The sequence below is a fragment of the Anabrus simplex genome, chromosome 2 (genome assembly GCF_040414725.1).
Source record: "Anabrus simplex isolate iqAnaSimp1 chromosome 2, ASM4041472v1, whole genome shotgun sequence".
In the NCBI taxonomy this organism is placed as follows: Eukaryota; Metazoa; Arthropoda; class Insecta; order Orthoptera; family Tettigoniidae; genus Anabrus; species Anabrus simplex.
This window is the reverse complement of record NC_090266.1, coordinates 1,053,798,045-1,053,818,900: the sequence shown is the minus strand read 5'-3', so window position 1 is coordinate 1,053,818,900 and position 20,856 is coordinate 1,053,798,045. Positions and strand designations below refer to the sequence as shown.

General features: G+C 38.1%; 1 protein-coding gene across 2 annotated transcripts in view; it reads left to right on the top strand.

Annotated features, from left to right (window-relative positions):
• LOC136864668 (histone-lysine N-methyltransferase NSD2) overlaps positions 1-20,856 on the top strand; it is a 216,267-nt gene that overhangs the window by 83,205 nt on the left and 112,206 nt on the right. For both annotated transcript variants that reach the window (XM_067141967.2, XM_067141966.2), the window contains exon 4: positions 20,607-20,710. In XM_067141967.2, coding sequence (XP_066998068.1) covers positions 20,607-20,710 — 104 coding nt within the window. The remainder of the gene's footprint in view (positions 1-20,606; positions 20,711-20,856) is intronic.

Genomic DNA, 20,856 nt, shown 5'->3' with positions numbered 1-20,856 from the left:
TTATGTCTTTAAGCTTGGCGACTTTTGCACAGATTGCTTCCTGGTGTATAAAGCACTGGATCGCCGCCATTAGGGTACTACCGCTCTCAGCCATGTTTAATTTTACATAGCCGAGGAACCCCGTGCGTAGACCACGTAAAGCAGGAGCTCCATCCGTCGTTACACTCGTCAACCGCTCCCATTGTAATCCCATTGACTCAAAAACACCCTCCACTGCTTGGAAAATATCGAAACCGATAGTGGTGTCTTTGAGAGCCACCAAGTCTACGAAATCCTCGGTAACCCCAAGATCGTCATCCACCCCTCAAATGAAAATAACGAGCTGAGCTTTGTCCGCAATGTCGGCTGATTCGTCGAGGGCGATGGAAAAGGAAACAAAATTTGCTGCCTTCTCCATTAATTGCCGTTTCATATCAACGGACATGTCGTCTATTCTGCGAGCCACAGTTTGTGGAGAAAGAGAGATTTTATCAAATTTCTCAACTAGCTCCATAGGACAAATACATGCCGCCGCATCTATTAGGCACTCCTTGATTACATTCCCTTCCGTGAAGGGTTTCCCAGCTTTGGCAATTCGCGGCGAACATTTGTAGCTTGTTCGTAAAATGGGTCCACCAACCTCGCTCTCCTCAATCATCTGTCAGACAAAAATACGGCAAGTCACAATTTTAGTATTTTTCAGATAATTCAATCATTTCTTCATTCCCATTTGTAAACAAGCATTTCAAAATTAAAATAATATTTACAGAACAGTGCTGCTTGAAATTTTCTTTCAATTCTTCCAACTTCGATTGGCGACTGGCGTCTGTCAAATCACCGTAATCATGCCTGTGGTTGGCACTGGAGTGCCGTTCCAAATTGTGCTTTTAAAAAACACATTAAATCTCGGTGGCACACTAAAAATTTGGCATGCCCTTTATAAGCTGTACAGAAAAATGAAATTTCCCATTCTGCTTTGAAGGCTGCTGCTTCACCACTCTTTTTTTTTTTTTTTTTTTTTTTTGTATGATGTTCAGCCATCACAACTGCGAAACTGATTTAGTTAATTAGTTACACGCTGTTAACAAAGCGCATTGGACTAGACTACAGTGACACTACACTATATGTATAGAGTCATTGTAGACTAGACTACGACTGATAGATCGACTGCTCTCTTCGGCGCGGCGGGCAGACCGCTCGCTCAGCCAGCCGAGCTTCTCCCACCACTACCTACCCCAAAGCGCTCGGAGCACTGGCTTGGAGCGCGGCCAGAGCGCTAGCGCTCTGGGAGCGCTGTTTGGATGGCCCTGGTCTACAGCCACACTGGTTAAGGATATAAAATACTTGGGACAGATTACGGAGTTTTCTTCAAGTACGGACTCTTCCTCGTCCACTTCTGGTTCACCCTTCTTGACAACCATTGTTTCGGCTAGTGCCTCCTCACATTCGGCGGGCAATATATAGTCACTACCAAGGTCTTCGTCAGGGGTTCCAACCTCTTGAATCTCCATGTCCCCATAATCCACCAGCTGTAGCTTTACAGTATCTGTATTGCTCAGACTTACGAGGGTGGCATTGTAATTTATCGTTCCTCTATACTTGATCATAAAGTCTGACCCTAAAATAATATTAAAGTTGAGACGTGCTATTACTAGAAAAACAATGCTCAAATGACTTTCCATTGATGTGAAATTCCACGAAACCTTACATCCTACTTTTGACATTTTTATCTGGAATTATTCCTCGGACCTCGAGTTGTGCAACTGGCATTAGCAAAATGTCATTACACTAGCCAACAATGGTTTTGGGGTAAAATGGAAAATATGTAATTCTTATGGAACTCTCTACCCTGACTCCGGAAATGATGCTATTTTTTTCCTATCACATCTAGTTTTGACGCAATTTGATGTTTTAATATTTGCATGAATTCGTAAGATGTTATGTTGAGAGACGTTCTCGCACAACTTTTTTTAGAATACAGTTATGTGATTTGATTTGTTATTGCTTGCATTTTATTATAGGTTAATTGCTGTCTAAATGTTAATTTTGTAGTTGGGGGTTTCCTGGTAAATTCAAAACAAACTCCCCCAGATATGCAATAGACCGCGACGTATGTAGGATTGAAGATAAGACAGTTGAGCGTTTTTTCTTTCATCTTAGACCACTGGAATAAACAGACGTGTTAAATGCCCCAGTGTTGCTTGAGACAGGCTCCAAGAAGTACTGATATGTGTTTAGTGCATCTTTTAAAGTTCACATTCATTTAATTGTAGGCCTATCATGTGCGCAAGATTTAATGTAATATAATTTCAATTTGGTTACTAATAAGTGAAGTTAGTGTTTTAACACAATCATGGCTAGTGTTTCAGGGATGTACAGAAGACTGTGTAAACAAAGTCCTCACAAGTTTTGTTACATTTGTGGAATTTGTTTTCGATTCCAAGGTGCGTCATAGACTTGTTTGTAAAGGAAGTTTATTTTTCTTACTTCAAATTGAAACTTGGGGATCAAGACAAATCTTTTGCACCTCATATTGCATGCAGTACCTGTGTCGAGGAACTATGTTACTGGTATGAGGGCAAACTAAACTCAATGCCGTTTGCTATTTCCATGCAATGGCGAGAGCAAAAGAACCATCATGACGACTGCTATTTTTTGTATGACCCATGTTGTCGGTTACAATAAGAAAAGTAAAAACAAATTTAAATATCCGAATCTCAAGTCAGCTTTTCGACCAGTTTCTCATGGACATGACTTACCTGTACCTACTCCACCTACTCACTTGACTGAGGAATGTAGCAGTTCATTGCAATCTGATGATGAGAAAATGTATTTCGAGCCACATCAATGTGACACCTTCAGACAAATTCACGCAATCCGAAATGATCTGATAAGGGACTTTGAACTAACCAAAGAAAAAAGTGCATTACTTGGTTCAAGATTGCATGAAAAGAATATGTTGGCACATGGTGTTACATTTTCCTGGTACCGAAATTGAGACAGAGAATTCCAGAAGTATTATACTCAAGAAGATGAACTTGTATTTTGTACGGATGTTTCAAATCTTCTATGTCAATTGGGACAGAGAGAGAGTATGATCTTAGTGTCTTGTTTTTATTGACTCTTCCAAAAGAAGTTTAAAGGCTGTTTTGCTTTATAATACAAACGTTATGGCATCCGTACCACTTGCACACTCCACAAAAATGTCTGAAACATACGAGACCATAAAGTTGATGCTTGAAAAAATTAAATATCCCGAGCATGGGTGGCAAATTTGCGTTAAGTTGAAGATCATTGGATTGTTGGGACAACAAAAAGGTATAAAAAGTTTCCCTGTTTCCTATGCGAATGGCATAGCAGGGCACGGGATAAACATTGGGATACAGTGAATTGGCCAGAAAGGAAACAACTACAACCAGGATCCAAAAATGTCTTGAATGTAAGTCTTATTGACCGTGAAAAAATTCTACTTTCACCCTTGCACATCAAATTAGGATTGATGAAACGGTATGTCAAGGCATTAGATAAAAGTAGCCTATGCTTCCAATATTTATCCACTAAATTTCCCTCATTGTCAGATGCTAAAATCAAAGAAGGTGTAATTGATGGACCACAGATTCGTAAACGGGCGAAGGATAATAATTTCACAGAAACGATGACCAAAATTAAGAAAGAGAACGCATTCAAAGATGTAGTGACTAAATTCCTTGGCAACATTAAGGACCTCAATACAAAGATGTTCTAAGGAAAATGTTCATATAGTTTCAGGAACTCGGTTGTAATATGAGCCTTAAACTTGATTTCTTAGCTTCACATCTGGATTATTTCCCTCCAAATTTAGGATCAGTCGAAGAACAAGGTGAAAGGTTTCACCAGGATTTCAAAGATGCAGAACGACGCTACCAGGGACGTTGGGATGTGAATATGATGGCAGATTACTGTTGGTCGATTGCATGAGACGACCCTTCTACAGGTCAAGATCTTCAAAAACCCGGAAATTCAACGGAAAATGACGGAAGTGTGAATCTAACCTGCACATAATGTAAGAAACAAAACTATGTATTTTTAACCATGTAATTTTTATTCAAGGTATGGTTATATTAATTTAAAAGCAACTGTACAGCCAAAAATAAATAGGCGCTATATGCTTCAGTTTAACGAATTTCAATATATATTAAAAATATAATACAAATGATCTATTTGCTTACAAAGCAGCATTTATGTGTGTTTAATGCATGCAAAATATGATTACGTTTTGCAAGCTGAAATTTACATTAATACATCAAATTTAATCAATACTAAGTATAAACAATTTTACGTAAGAACAAAATAACATTTTGTAGAACTGCCACTAAACCAGACGTGATACGCCAAAACTAATTTTCTTCTCGAATTCTGCGCTACGAAATTCATAAAACCCACCTGTTTTCCTTTTTATTGCACAAAAAAGTTTTTTTTTTTTTTGCAGGCTTGTGTTATTCTTCAGAGGTTCTATCAGCTTACCATATATAAGTGAGGCTTGCACTCCAGAGTCAATTAATGTGATTACTTTTAAATTCCCAACACGGACTGTAATAACTGGCAATGATCATAGGATTTTAGGTCTAGTCTGCTGCGTGTCCTCATATAAAATTTCAGTCTTCTATATGGCAATAATTGTCATTGGTAGTACAAACCATGTTATGGTTGTCCTCTTCTTGAGATTCAGGCAATCTCCTTATTGTTGAATTAGTTTTTTTTTTTGCACCAGTCATGTTGGTATCATGACTAAACTTTTCTTGTGCTCTGATATACTGCTAACGAAGTTGCCCCACTGTCCTCATTAGGTCTGCTTTTTTCTCTGACGTATTCTCTTGTTCTTTTCCACCTGCGTTCTAAGTCCTTTCTTCTAGAGTCCCTTTTTTCTTCGGAAGTTTCCTCCTGTTTTCTACAGGGAGGTCTGTTTCTATAGGGAGCTTCAGCACGATTCTGGCGTCTTGGAAATCCACAATACCTAGTGGAAGTGGTTGTGTTATTCCGCCTCTCTTCTCTCGGTTTTACGTTCTCTTTATCCGTCGTCTTAATTTCAACAGAGTTGGTAGAAGCACCTTTAATCCTGCCACCTTTAGGAGTTAATTGAGTGTTAGCAGTATCAAGTCGTCTTAACGTGGCATCTGAGTGTTCTGAAGTCTGTATGTTAGCAGCTACAAGTATCTCTTGTACATGAGACAGGAATTGCAAAGTCATGATCTGGATAGGTTCTTTATCCGGCAGTGGAGGATCCAGAAATTGCAATTTAAGTTGCAAGAGAATATAATGAGAATATTGGGATGTATTGAGTGAAGTAGACTTTCTAGAGTATAATTGCATTTTTACAAGATGTTGGGTTTCCGTATCCCCAAAACTCTTTAGAAGAACTTTCTTAAAATCTTATATGTATTAAAACTAATCTTAACACGTTCAGTACCTGCTTCTGAGCGGGACACTTGAATGCCTGGACCGGCCATTTTCATGCCCGGCCCTCTTGACGTGCATCACTTAATACAATTTACAATTGCTCCTAAACTATAAATGTTAGAAAAATGATACTTTGTGCTTACCTGTAGTAAATATTTAAGGCGTGATATCTGGTGTGACAGGTTTCAAAATACGTCTAAAGTTATACGGCCTATCCGTATTTTCGGCATAATGATTACTGTCATCGAAGTGAAGAAATGAAAGAATATGAAGGAAGCGTATTCGGAACATTGTTTTAGAAAATATCGTAGTATGAATAACAGGGTCTTCGGTCCAGTACATTTTTATATCAGGATTTTGGACTAATCGGTTTCCACGATTGCATGATCGAATTCTTTGTGAGAGGCCGGGGCGCCGCACTTCTCACTTGACTCGCGTACAGATTGGTCTGCTCACACACATACCGATAAAATTCGTCATTCATGAAAATACTCACGTAACTCAAAATATCCTGCTTATTTTCTATTTGAATGTTTATACCTGAATTCTCTGTAAATGGTGGAACGGGTGGACAATAACTAGGATGATATGTATCAGGCACTTCACTTTTCTCTATAGGCCTACCGGATTCGGGAATCGCAATTTCCTCGTCACTCTCACTTTCACTATCTGAGTCTATTTCAGGAATAAGTTCATCACCAGAATAATCATTGTGAACAATATCTATTTAATCTTCCATAAGAAACTTTGTATTATAAGCCATTATACTACACTCGGTAAGGACGACACGCACTGCATTGGAATCACAAGTACCGACTTGACGCGCGAGGAAGTTATGAGATTTTTCAGCTAAAACTGCTGAGATAAACATGAGCCCACTCAACGCGAGGGTTATCTCAACAAGGTCAACCAACTTCCTGCTACAACCAGTAACGCTGACTAAGGTGTAAGAATGCACAGATGACGAATGTAAACAGCATTGCTTCGCGCGGAATATTAAACGTCTTACGCCGTCCACGGCCCGCAGCATAGGAGCAAGCTTGAACGTCTTACGCCGTCCACGGTCCGCAATGAGTTAAATGCGATGAACCACAAGAGAGCTCTACCTTCCAGTAACTTGCAGATTGTGCAGAGTTGTCTATCTTGACCTATTTTGTTCTGAAAATAGTCTTCAACATTATGTAAAAATTCCCGGGCTGCATATTCATCTCATCTGGAGAATTTAGTTGATTTGTCGTCTTGAATCTTAATAAGAGTAGTTGTATTTGAGAAGTCCCTTGAAGTAATAGGGCTTGATGAAGGTGATATCGCTTTTCTTAATGTGCGTCACCTCTTCAGATAGACTTTCTTCTTTAGACTGAAATAGTGTTGAAGGTTTTGATTTCAGCTTGTAAATCCGTTTTGAGATCTATAATGTCTTTGCAAAAGGCTGCGATTTGTACAGGTATGTTCTCCAAATGTCCGGTGAAATGCTTATCAAAAATTATCCTTTAGTAGTTTTAATAAGGCCTATTTCTTTATTGATTTTACTAATATCATACTTAAAAGATTCACTAAATTTTTTCTGAATTTGGACCATTTTAATCTGAGCTTGCGATATGTGCCTGTGTGATTCTTGGAATTCTGATCAGAGTTCCTTTAATTCGGAAGCGAACGATTGAACTGATGGAAGAACTGTTCTTATGTCTCGATCTACAGACTCTATTACCTGTGCCTTAATTTCTTCCTTGAGAATTTGACAATATTCGACAAATTGAGTTTTCATTTGAGTTTGGCTTCTACTTTAGCACTGGAGTCAGAAAAAATCTTCTCTATTCGTGCACCTGCTTCCTTTAATCTTTGCTCTAAATTGGCACTTGATTCATTGAGCCTAATTTTAATGGTTCTGTATGCTTCAGCAAACTTCCTCTCTAACGCGGATTGGGCTTTGGCAAACCTAAACTCATAGGTATTACAGACTTGGATATTTAATTTGTCTGCTTTAGCACTGGTGTTATTTAATTCTTTCATCTTAGCATTGGTGGATGCACTAGATTGATCCATTTTGGTATTTAATCCTTCCAGCTTAGCATTGGATTGATCGGTTATGGTATTTATATGTGCGATGGGTTTAGTCATCTGAGTGTTCACCCTATCTGTCTTGGGAATTGTGGTGATTAATATTCAATGGCAGTGATTAAGTTATCCATGTTCATAAGGAAGTGTGTTTTAAAGTTCTAGGAAGCTATAATAATATGAGGTACTAAAATGTATGTTTTGTGCTTTAGTTTTGGAACAACATCTTTCTAAGTTGAAGTTATTTTGTGTTCATAGTTAATAATGTTATTCCACTTACTACCTAAACACGTTCACACTTTACTTGTTGCTCAAAATCGAGGCCTAATCACGTTCGTGTGCCAACTATACATTTACTTGGCATGGTTCCAATCGAGACCCTTAAACGTTCGACGCCAACTATACTCTTACTTTTCGTGGCTCCAATCAAGGTCCCAGGTAATAGTCTGTAGATTGAGACATTAGAACAGTTCATCTTTCAGTTCAATTGTTCGCTTCGGAATTGAAGGAACTCGGATCGGAATTCCAGTAATCACACAGGCACATATCACATGCTCAGATTAAAATGGCCCAAATTCAGGAAAAACTTAGTGAATCTTTCAAGTATGATATTAGTAAAATCAATAACGAAATAGGCCTTATTAAAACTACCCAAGGAGAATACCCTCTCTGTACCAGGAAAAGACGGAGAATAAGGGCATGACAGTCAACAAAGGGGTGAAGGGTGCTTATGAAGCAGGTACTGAGAGAGGTATACACGATCAAAATAATAGTTGATTTTTTAAGATAAAATTAATTCATTTCCTTGATTGTAACTTGACTTTTCCCTATTATTTACTTGATCAGAGAGAATTTTGTTTTTAATAAACGGATTCAATTTAGTCTTGAAGTTACTATCAAATCAATTATAACGAATGTTTGTCATTCCAAAATAAAGTTTCTTTCAAAGTATAATTTTTCCTTCAAAAGTTCTTAAAAGTTCTTTCTTGAACTTGTTGTTAAAACTAATGAAAATTATTTAATTCAAATCAAATTTCTTTCGCTCGGAATATTTAAATTTTTCCTAAAGTCTTTCTAATAATCTAACTCTTGAAATTGTTAGTGTCTTCTAGAGTTTCTTTAAATGTTTAACACTTGATACTTCACAAAATATCTCAAAATAATTCATTTTGTACCAAGTTCAGTCTTATTTCTTTACGGAATGAAGTTTGAACATTGTGATAATACTGTTAGAATACGGGTAAGAGTTAGTAAATTGTTTGTTGAACTGCTATCAGGAGTCACTGATTATAATATTCCACCAATGAAAAGTTAGTTTTGTGGAATTTTAAAAAGAGTCTGAAAAACACTCATAGTTTTAGTCTATATTAATATTACTATATTATATACAGTGTGTTGAGTTTGAATATTAAGTTTGTATTCGTTATCAAGCCTCATAATGTGGTTAAGTGTAAGAGAGGGCTCATTCTGAATGACGAAATGTTATATCTCGTGAATATTTACAAGTAATGTTCCACGGAGATCAGTCTATTCAAAATGACGAAATGTTAAATCTCATGAAAGTTTACAAATATTGATTGTGGTAGAGTAGAATGAAGTACAACTTCACGCACTCGCGACGAAAGATCAAATATGCTGATAGTTCAAAATTGTCATTAGACGTGTATTTTAAAGGACTATTATGAGGTTTTTTGTTTCCGTAAACTAAATACTCGCGAGAATAATGTCATTAACTAGCACACATTCATCAGCTGTGAATGTTTTAAGTTAGTCTGTCTCGAAGAAAATAAGTTATTCTGCCTCGAAGAATATTACAAGTTTCAAACAGTCAGGTTCACTAGAGTTTAAAAGTCAAAGATGTAAAGTAAATTATTTTCACATCACTGTTAAATACTTTAAAGAATGGTGGGATTTACCAAGTCTTGAAAATTATCTAAGCCTGAGACTGTTTATTGGAATCATAGTTCCGCCACACAATAACCAAGTTCAATTCTCGGCGTGTATATCCGCCTTCTGCAGCATGCTTACGCGACTGCTGTGAGTTGAGAACTGTCTTACCTGGGCGAATGGCTGCTCTTTTATACTGGGTAGCTCTATGAGCTTTCCTCCCCTTCTTATAAAATTGCATTTTTTTACTATGGAATAACCTTTAACTCCATGGGCCGATTTTAGTGAAATTCACACATGTTGACGTTTAAATCACGAGCTACAAGATGGTTTAGGTCATTATTTGATGTCTCCACAGGATAAAAAGTTGGTAGGAATACTTCTCGTATGTTCTAGAGCTATCATGCATTGTTCACATGCTCATTACGTCAACCTCCAACGTGGAAGTTCTGACGTAGACAGTTCGCTTTTTGGCTGCCTGAGCCATGCCGTTGCAGTCCCTTGCATTCTAGGCTGTGTCGTTGCAGCTAATTGACATTTTAAAATAATGTTTCAGGCCATTAATGGCTCCTCGTACAATATATATGAAGCAAGCATGAAATTCAAGAGAAGTAAAGATTTTAAATACACTTATCACAATTGCATGTACTGTGCAAGCTCTCGGCTTTCCTCCAATTCAAAAACTGCACCTCACAGAAGACCAGGTGAAACACTAAAATATCAGCAATAGATTAATCTTCTAGAACTCAGCTCAGCTGAAACTAGTGTAAACAAAGTGATGTTTATTGGAAAATGTTGAGATGTTCATTTGTTTCCAGTATGGATCATTGAAGAAGCACGCCGGGCTGAGTGGCTCAGACGGTTAAGGCGCCGGCCTTCTGACTCCAACTTGGCAGGTTCGATCCTGGCTCAGTCCGGTGGTATTTGAAGGTGCTCAAATAAGTCAGCCTCGTGTCGGTATATTTACTGGCACGTAAAAGAACTCCTGCGGGACTAAATTCCGGCACCTCGGCGTCTCCGAAAACAGTAAAAGTAGTTAGTGGGACGTAAAGGAAATAGCATTAGTAACTTTACAGTGTTTGACTATTAATTTATGTATAGATGAAAGGTTTTTTTAAATTTTCCTGTAATGCTCAGAATTTCCTGTGTTTTCATCAGTCGGTCGAAAACTGCCAAACTATCGTTTGCTGAATGAGGATAATGAATGTGTACATAAGTTTAGCAGCTGCTAATTTTGATTTGTTTTACAAAGCAAAGTAAAACAGCTAAGGGTACAGAAATTTTAAATGAGCTTTGAAGTATTTGATTCCTGAGATATCCTGGACTCTCAGTTTGATATTCTTCTATGATTCCCAGGAGATGGTGGTGAAAGAGTGTTTTAGATTAGTAGGTACCAGTAAATGATTGCTTCATCCTGGAAGATGCTCCCAAATTCAGCGACCTTCAGTTTGTCTAAGAATCATATAATTATTTAACCATCTAATCGATCTCTTTATTTGCCTTTGGCAATTTTATAAAATCATTCGTGGTTCATGTTTTGTTTGATTTGCAGACATAATCAGTTGCATTAATTTATACTTAGGTACAAATTGGATGGTGTTATGCATCAATTGACCAAGCGCCAAAATGGACTTTTTTTTATATTATTGCACCATCTGCCAGCTAAAGGTGTAAACTTTACACAGGTTATTGTTTGGACTTTTATTCTCAGTATGATGTCGCGGAAAATGAATTTTGATCAAACGCCAACCTCTCAATCATTAAATTGGAAGTTTTGCATCAAGTGACCAACCGCCATTTCTGAGTCTGAATTACGCATCAAATGACCACACGACAAGCGTGCAGTCTCTTGGTCGTGTGATGCTAAATGCAGCTTCCCGCGTAGAAGATCCCTGCACAAGTTTTCTTCCCTGCGGCATATACCCAGAACCAAAAATCCTCCGATATGGAAAAATCGAAGTTGGATGAAAAACTGGAAACTTTTCATTTCGACCTTGAAAAAAACACTGCCATTGTCCTCTATTCCCACAAATGTCATTTTTTTACAAGCACCAGTTGTGGTTATATAACTTAGGGATTCATATTGGGAAAGATAATAAACGTCACTGTTATGTCTGGTTGGAAGGAAAAGCAGGACGAGGGGCACAGGAGGGTGGATCCTGCTTGTACAAGCATCTCGTGGAAAACATGCACAATGCCAAAGAAGTCCTATTGTGGTCAGATTCTTGCGGAGCCCAGAATCATAATATAAAGATTGTTCTACTTCTGAAAACAGTTTTGGAACAACACCCTACCATTGAAAAGATTACACAAATATTTTTATTTCCAGGCCATAGCTTCCTACCTAACAACAGCGACTTTGGAGATGTAGAACGTGCTTCCAAATTGCAGCAGCGCCTCTATACCACCGAAGACTACACAAATGTAATGAAGATGTGCCGAAAGAAGAACCTGCTTGTTGTGGACAGAATGACCGGACCGGATTTACATAGTACAGTTCATCTGGAGAAGCACATTGTAAACAGGAAGTAGGCACAAACGGTGAGAAGGTAAACTGGTTGCATGCAAGAGAAATAGACCTGAAGGAAGATAAACTTTTTAGCATTTTCTTAAAAATGCACGTTGATGCAGAACGCACCGTTCAAGTGAACATTAAGTAATCTACACTTGGTCGCGGCTTCAGAATGAAAATGGATCAGCTCTACTTGGCCTGCTCACTGTTATGGCCCAACGGAAAACCAGTCTCAGAAGTGAAACTTAATGACCTGCGCTCTCTCATGGAGCTAATTCCCAATGATGTTAAGCCTTTCTATAAGCGCTTGTTTAGTGATCATGGAATAGACGATGATATAGACGGGTTTTAATGTGGATATGTAGATTTTGAACTCGAAAATTCTTAATATCCTGCATTATATTACACTTGGAGAAACTGTGTGTTTATGATGCCTTAATACTATGATCTAGCAGTGTAATATCTATACTACTGTATATTCTAAAATGCATGTTTTTTCTGTGTCATGTTGTATGCTGTTACATATAATTTAATCCTGTACAGACGTGCCAAGTCTCCTGATTTGAGTGGGAGACTCCCGATTTTTCACTGTTCCTCCCGACCTCCCGATCGCCGGGTCCGATCTCCCGATTTTCAGAGCAATATCCGTAATTTTCGTATAATTTTAAACTCCCGTGGATTTCCTCGTTCTGTCGATATATGGCTGAGTTTGGCTGGTCGATAGTAGTACTAATGATACCAGATGGCAGTACGGGGCACGGTGGCCTGTCATGTGCTGCTCTTTGGTCTATAATACAGTCATTCTCTTTGCGAGTCAAGCGAGTAACATTCTCTTTGGAGTAACCTAACGTCAGAAGTAGCATACCATAGTTGTTTTACCTGTAGAAGTGCTTGTATTGTGCCTTAATATTTGTTAAGTAAGGCATCATTTTCTAGCCTTAGATTTTTCATTAACAAGTGTTCGAACATTTTGACTAGTGAAACAGAACCTTTGGATAAAGAAACCGATATTCTGCACTCCCAGTTCTGTAACTTTCAGCTCGAAACAGACCTGGCAAAAGGAAGAATTGATGCTCAGTGGGCATTGATAGGTCAGATGAAATCAGCTGATGGAGTACTTAAATATGATACACTCTCTAAGGTGATGCTTGCTATTTTATCAATTCCATATAGCAATGCAGAATGTGAAAGGATTTTTAGCAGAGTTACAAAGACAAAAACACAGTTCAGATCCTTGCTGTCTGAACAAACTTTGGAGAAACTTTTAACCTTGAAATCAGTTCAGCAAGGAAAGTGCTTTGAGCAAAAATTTAGTTCAGAGTTTCTGAAGAGGGCTAAGTCAGCTACTGGTGTGTTGAACATCAGTTAGTCGTAATGTGATCACCATGTTGAGGGATGAGAATTCACATGTTTCTACAGTTCAGGTATGTCCAGTATTTAGTATTCACATGTAAATGATGAAAAAAATATATATGGGCGAATAGAATTATTAATGTATTGAATTATAATGAATTTGTACATGTTCTGCCATCAGTGATGTCGTAATATGTAGCAATTCGCTGCAAAATTTCTCCGATTTTTCACTTTTGAAAGTTGGCATGTCTGCCTATACTTAAATAAGCAATAAAATTAGTTAACAAGTACCACATTTTATGCTGCACTGAATTTTTAAAAGTCAAATTGATCACTACATGATAATTTTATTTGTTGGTGAAGTGATGCAAAACAAAAACGAATGTAACCGCAATAAAGCATCGAGTGACCAAGCAACACTATCTCAGATTACGATGATATACTTCAAATATCCCCAAATTGAATACATTAACAACATTTATGTTTTTATATTCATTTTGGTGTATAATACCTCACATTTAACAGGAAATATGAATTAATACAAAGGATTTTGCGTTTGTGCCAGTATCTCAAAATCTGCTTTTGGCACTTGGTCAAGTGATGCATAACCATCCAATTGATGAAAGTATACACAATATATGGTTCTCATAACAGCCTTGATCTCTTCTGATGAGAAACTTATAACTTTATATAATTGGAAAATGACGATAGATTTCCGTCTTTACTTCTCGCTGTCTTGGGTGTGTGTCTGCGCCTGCGTTCTCCGTCCTTGATCTGGTATAGTAGCTGTACTACAACAAGGCCAGCACTGTGGGGTAGGGGTATGTGACTGCCTCCTATCCAGAGAGCCCGGGTTCGAATCCTGGCCTGGATCTGAATGGAAGTGAGGAGCTATCTGAATGTGAGGTGGCGGCTCTGGTCTAGAAAGCCAAGAATAATGGCCAAGAGGAGTCGTCATGCTGACCACAAACAATTCACACAATTTCATAATCTGCAGGCCTCCAGGCTGAGTAGCAGTCGCTAGGTAGGACGTGGCCCTTTGGGGCTGTTGTGCCATATTGGTTATACTACTGCAGCTTGGCAGATACTAAATTTTTTATCCTTATCTGTCACTTCCATTTTTAAGTCATGTGTGTTTTTTTTGTTTTTTTAGGCAGACCGGAACAGTCAGTTGTTCCGGAACAGTAGGAGCTTGAGGTGGAGTGTTTTGGTACAGTGTGCTGGCACACGGGACACAGGATTGTAACTGCGTAGTAGAGAGAACTTCGTGAGGCAACATGACATGCTCCGCTTCAGCAGGAATGTGCCGTGTGTAGTTACGGCCAGCGTAAAGCTGCACAGAACGTGAAGGAACATAGAATCTCAAGGATAATATAGTAAAACCACCTATTCAATACTTTCCACTTTTAATGTGGTTTGAATCTTCATGAATTATAAATTTCTTAAGAAGACTAACCTGCCAGGAATAAATATATGATCAAAACTAAGATGGATCTTTTTCCTCTAACATAAGTCTTGAGAAAAGAGGATTTTGATACTGGGGCTTATTTGACCTACATATTTCATTTTCAGTTCTTGACGTAACTAATGTTGATATGTTGTCAAACACTCGAAATTTAAAACTGATTGTTATATGTAGACTGGTCAAGAACGTTGTTTTTAATGAAACTGTAAGAGTCTTGACTTCGGGTCTTACGTAATGACAAGGAATTGTAAAGAGTGCAATACAGTTGAACCTCGATTCTCCATTTTTGGAGGGACCACTGAAAAAAATAAAACGTACAACACAAGAAAATGGGAAATCCGGGAGTGAATGAACCATCAACAATTTGGCTAAACATCACAAAAGTGAAATATGTGTACAGTGTAACTTCGATTCTCGTTTTTGGAGTGACCACAGAAAGAAACCATACAACAAGGGAAAACGGAAAATCCGGGAATGAATGAACTATCAACAATTTGGCTAAACATCACATAAATGAAATATGTATACTTATAATCTTACAAACACCCCTAAACCAAACCAAACTAGGGCCCCAAGGGGTCTTCCGCCTACCAAGCGACCACCCTCGGTCTGAAGGCCTGCAGATTGCGAGGTGACGCATGGTCAGTGTGACAAATCCTTTCAGCCGTTATTCCTGGCTCTCTAGGCTGGGGTCACCATTCAGTAGCTCCTCAGTTAAAAGTAATCGTAGAATGGGTACACCTGGAACCAGCCCTCATATTGAGGAAAAAATGCCTGACCTACCCGATAATCGAACCCAGGTCCTCCGGGTGAGAGGCAGGCAATTTTGACCGCGAGGCCGGCTTCAAACATTAATTACCGGTACGCGAGTTAAATATCTCGAAACTTTACATTCTGTTTTACCAGGGAAATTTTGTCAGTTTCTTCTGAAAACTTCTTTCGGTTCAGCAACTTTGATCAGCCAGATCAAACTCTTCGAAAAATCTAATACGGTACCCGTAACAGCAAACCAAACAACAATCAACCTCAAGTAGTTTTTAATTCTCCAACTCTGATTTATAAAATAAAGCACATTAGATACAAACGTGCCCAACATGATGGAGAAATCCTCTTTTCTTATCTTTCATTGTAAGTTGGTCACCGGTATACTGTTCGTAGTCAGTTTATGGAAATCTTGTACCACGTAAATTGGGCCTAAATCAGCTTTTCAAGGTTATGTTGAACTTGAGAATATGGTTTCGAATGTAAGTATCGACCTTCAAGTTTCCAGATGCATTAAATCAATTCTTCCCGCCCCTACTCATAATCAAATTGGAAAGAGAAGAAATATAATTAACACCTCCGAAATTAAGATTATTCGCGACCTTAAGCTCATCTGGAAAGCGCGCTCGCTGTACGTTACGAGTGCGAAATGATACAAAGCTTTAAATCTAATGTGCGCAAATAAAACGCCTCCGGTTTTCACAACATTTTAACACAAAAACATGAAATTCCCACTCTAATATTAGGACGAAAACAGTAATAGGCAATCTCAAAACCTCCCATGACTTTATGTATGTAAGGTGCAACATCTGTTCTGGTCTCGATAACATAATCGTGTACGATAATATCAGAATACTACTGTAAATTTGTGTTACCTAAGAAGGAGCAGTTTTGATTCCTGCCTGAAAGCCCAGTGACTATACAGTGCCCCGAGGGGAATGCCGAAAACCATGTATTGTATTAAACAGGTGGACAATACATGTATTGTATTGAGCAGGTGGACCTATAAATATTATGATAATATTTGAGATATAAGTCAAATTCAATACGGAACCAAAATGAGAAGAGTTACTTGTAATTCAAGTAGAGCTGTCGAAGAAATGCACGCTGTTTCCTTCCACTTGTTGTGGACATTCTCTGCTTTATGATTTCCACGGATTCTCTAAACAACACCCGGAATGCAATGTTAAGATGGTCCCTTATGCAAGTTCGCCGCGATTGCTTTTCCAGTACAGTACTTCCTCAAATTACCAGTACTCCAATGACGAGGCGTTAACACCAAGATCCGCAAGTATGCCTTAGCTGTCCTCTCGTGAGATACAGTTTCTTGGAACACGCGTGATCGAGGATTTAGCGTTAATAGGACTGAAATTTCTGGACAGTTGATCCAGGAAATCGTTTCTTCGAGGAATGGATAATAGGGGATTTTTACAACGTGATTTAATTCGGATCCTTGCGGACCACGTAATTTGAACGAATAATACGGGAAAACATAGTTTCCGGGAACGTATAATCGAGGTTCTACTGTATTAGGCTGTTTCTTGGTTTTAGGCTGCTGCTTGATTGATAAGGAGCATCCTAGATACTTGATACAGTCTTGTATGAATATCATTCCCGTTGATGTGTTGGGAGGGACCTTAAGATTATCTGTAATGAAGTAAAAAAGTAATTTTATTTAACTATTTAGAGCACGTGTTATGACAAAATGTAATAAACTAACACCACCTAACTGTAAAATGACTTACTTGTTAAAATCATACCAGGTGCACCTGTCTGTTCCGGCAGCGCCTATCTTATTAACATTTCTACTCCTGGTGTTGTATTGGTGTGGTAATTGAGGGGTGGGGCATGGAGGGAGAGTGGGGGTAGACTGGTCTACGGGCATATGTGCTATTGCTGGAGGGGAGTTTCTAGAAGCGATATGGGGGGGCTTAACATTTGGCATGGTGGACAAAGCGTTTGAGTGTGGAGACTTAAATAATTGAGGGATTTTGTTATGATTTCAATTCACGATATTAATTAATTTGTACAAAGGATTTTTAATTTCATTGACATTGTTAAGATTTTGATTTTTATCATAGGTCTGGCCCAAAAAGATTTGTAGATTTTCCATTTCGTTCATTAATTTCCCTTTACCTATGCTTTTGATGATGGTAAAGATCTTTCTCTATGGATGTAGTAAAGTTATGGCCGTTTCTTTCATATGTTGGCTCATCGCTGAGTACTTGTTGTGGTTTTGAGTGTTTTAATGTTCCAAATATCTTATGTGAAAGCTCTGTCCAGTTTGACCGATATAAGAAAAATCACATTGTGTACATGTTAGCTTATATACGCCAGACCTTGAATAATGGTTGCTATTGTAACTGACCTGGCTATATTAATATTGTGTTTCTTCAAAGTAGCCTATTTGAAATCTGATGGACGGCTGGGTTATTATATGTAAATGTGGTAAAACTCTCCCTTAACTATTATGAATTCATCCCTACACCCCAAGTCCCAAAAACAACCCTCTTTCTATAATTTAATTTATAGAGCCTTTAAAATTCCTACTTCTCCCAATAGTTTAAAAATTGACCTTAAATACATAAGGAATCTGGCTCAACGCACCGGGTTTAAAATTGTTATGGTAAACCGTTTAATTAATAAAATCAAAATTTAATTGTCCACTAATCTCGTCCCGGACAAACCTAAAAAAATACTAGTTTCGCCACATTTACATATAATAACCCATCCGTCCATCAGATTGCGAATACTTCGAAGAAGCACAATATTAATATAGCCTTCAGGACAGTCAACACCAATTAGAACACATTTTTTAACCACAACAAGGTCAATTACAATGGCAACCATTATTCAAGGTCTGCCGTATATAAACACTAACATGTACACAATGTGATTTTTCTTATATCGGTCAAACTGGACGGAGCTTTCACACAAGATATTTGCTCAAAAACACACAGAGTACTCAGCGATGGGCCAACATATGAAAGAAATGGGCCATAACTTTACTACATCCATAGAGAAAGATCTTACCATCATCAAAAGCATAGGTAAAGGGAAATTAATGAACGAACTGGAAAATCTACAAATCTTTTTGGGCCAGACCTATGATAAAAATCAAAATCTTAACAATGTCAATGAAATTAAAAATCCTTTGTACAAATGAATTAATATCGTGAATTGAAATCAAAACAAAATCCCTCAATTATTTAAGTCTCCACACTCAAGTGCTTCGTCCACCATGCCAAATATTAAGCCCGCCCATATCGCTTCTAGAAACTCCCCTCCAGCAATAGCACATAAGCTCATAGACAAGTCTACCCCCACTCTCCCTCCATGCCCCGCCCCTCCATTATCACACCAATACAACACCAGGAGTGGAAATGTTAATAAGATAGGCGCTGCCGGAACAGACAGGTCCACCTAGTATGAATTGAACAAGTAAGTCATTTTACAGTTAGGTGTTAATTACATTTTGTCACAACACATGCTTTAAATTGTTAATTAAAATTACTTTTTTTTCTTTATTACAGATAATTTTAAGATCCCTCCCAAAGATCAAGCAACACATCAATGGGAATGATATTCATACAAGACTGTACAAAGTATCTAGGATGCTCCTTCTCAATCAAGCAGCAGCCTAAAACTAAGAAACAGCCTAATATTGCATTCTTTACAATTCCTTGTCGTTACATAAGACCCAAAGTCAAGACTCTTACAGTTTCATTCAGAACAACGTTCTTGACCAGTCTGTATATAACAATCCGTTTTAAATCTCCACTAGTGTTTGACAACACATTTCAACATTAGTTATGTCAAGAACTGAAAATGCAATATGTGAGTCAAATAAGCCCTGGTATCAAAATCCCCTTTTCTCAGATGTTAGAGGAAAAAGATCCATTTTAGTTTTGATCATATTTTTATTCCTGTCATGTTAGTCTTAAGAAATGATCACTTCACGTAGATTCAAACCACATTAAAAGTGGAAAGTATTGAATAGGTGTTTTTATTATATTATCATTGAGATTCTATGCCTAGCGTCATGTTCAATACGGAACAATGAGAGTTGTTACTTGTGATGTGCAGGAACAGTCGGAACACTGAAATTCGTGCCCAATATCATCATTTAAAGGCTGTTATTAGGCGAAGATTTTTTCGGTCAATATGAAATGCACATAACACGGTTACAGTGGCAGTACAGGTGTTTAAAAGTAACTAATCCAAGGATATTTTCACCAAATGAATGCATCAGCCTTTATTGTGCGTAATTAGGGCCAGGATAAAACTTCACAGCACGTGAGAAAGCAGTCGGAACTCTGAAATTGGCTCCCAAAAAATCATGTCTAAATGATGTTCTTGTGATAAGAATGTTTTCATTCTGAAATACACCTGTCACAATTACACCGGTAGTAGATGTGTTTACAAAAGTCGCAATGTTATTTTCACCAATTAAAAATATACTCGCACAGTTGAAGAAACCTTCGTCAGTACTCTATTTACGTACACAATGTACAAGCGGTACATGAACAGAAAAAAATAACCCATACAAGCAAAACACGAAGATAAAAATTAAACACTATATACAAGCGGAATGGGAGATAAAAATAAAACCAGGCCTGTACACGCAGAACACGGGGGGGAAAAAAAAAAATTTGTAGGAAGTTTAAGTTTTCAAGTGTCTCATCATTGTGCCGGTTGAAGATCACTGCGGACATAATTTAATATAAATTGCATGTCACTTTATCCGGTTTTATTCTAGTAAAAAGTCGTAAACAGGACTCCGGTGCAATATTATATAAAGCTTACAGTCTTTCGTATGGTACATATTACCAGCCTTCAATGAAAATTCACAGAACAAAGAGGATACGATGGAATATTGAACACTCCAGCACATGGCGGCACACTGCCGGTATCGACAGTCGGCTAGTAGGTGAAAGGCAGTGCTTAGTGGCCCTTCTCACGGGACAGCGAATCACTGTGTTAGTCTCGCTTGAAAATGTTTCGGAACAACTGACGCTCCTTGTTCCGGAACAGCGGAGCATAACTATGCACCGGCACAGTGTGCCGAAACTTTGACATAGTGCCCAACCCTAGACAGTGTGTGTGTTTCTTTGTGATTTACTTCGTTATGATGCATTAACACTTATTTGGTTTCAGATCAACAAGAGGGAGCAGGAGAACTATTTTTCTCCAAAACGAAGCATGAAGGCTACTTGGGAACGAGCTGCAATGGAAGCAGAGGATTGTATGAAGAAAGAAGTGTGAGTTGCTAACTTAATGCTATAAAAAGTTGTTGCATGTAGTATCCTTGCAGAGAACTTGAGCTGTAGGAATACAGACTGTTTGCTTCACTAGCTGCTCAGATGTACGGTATTACCAATATTGAGGAAAGCATTGTGTTTGGTAA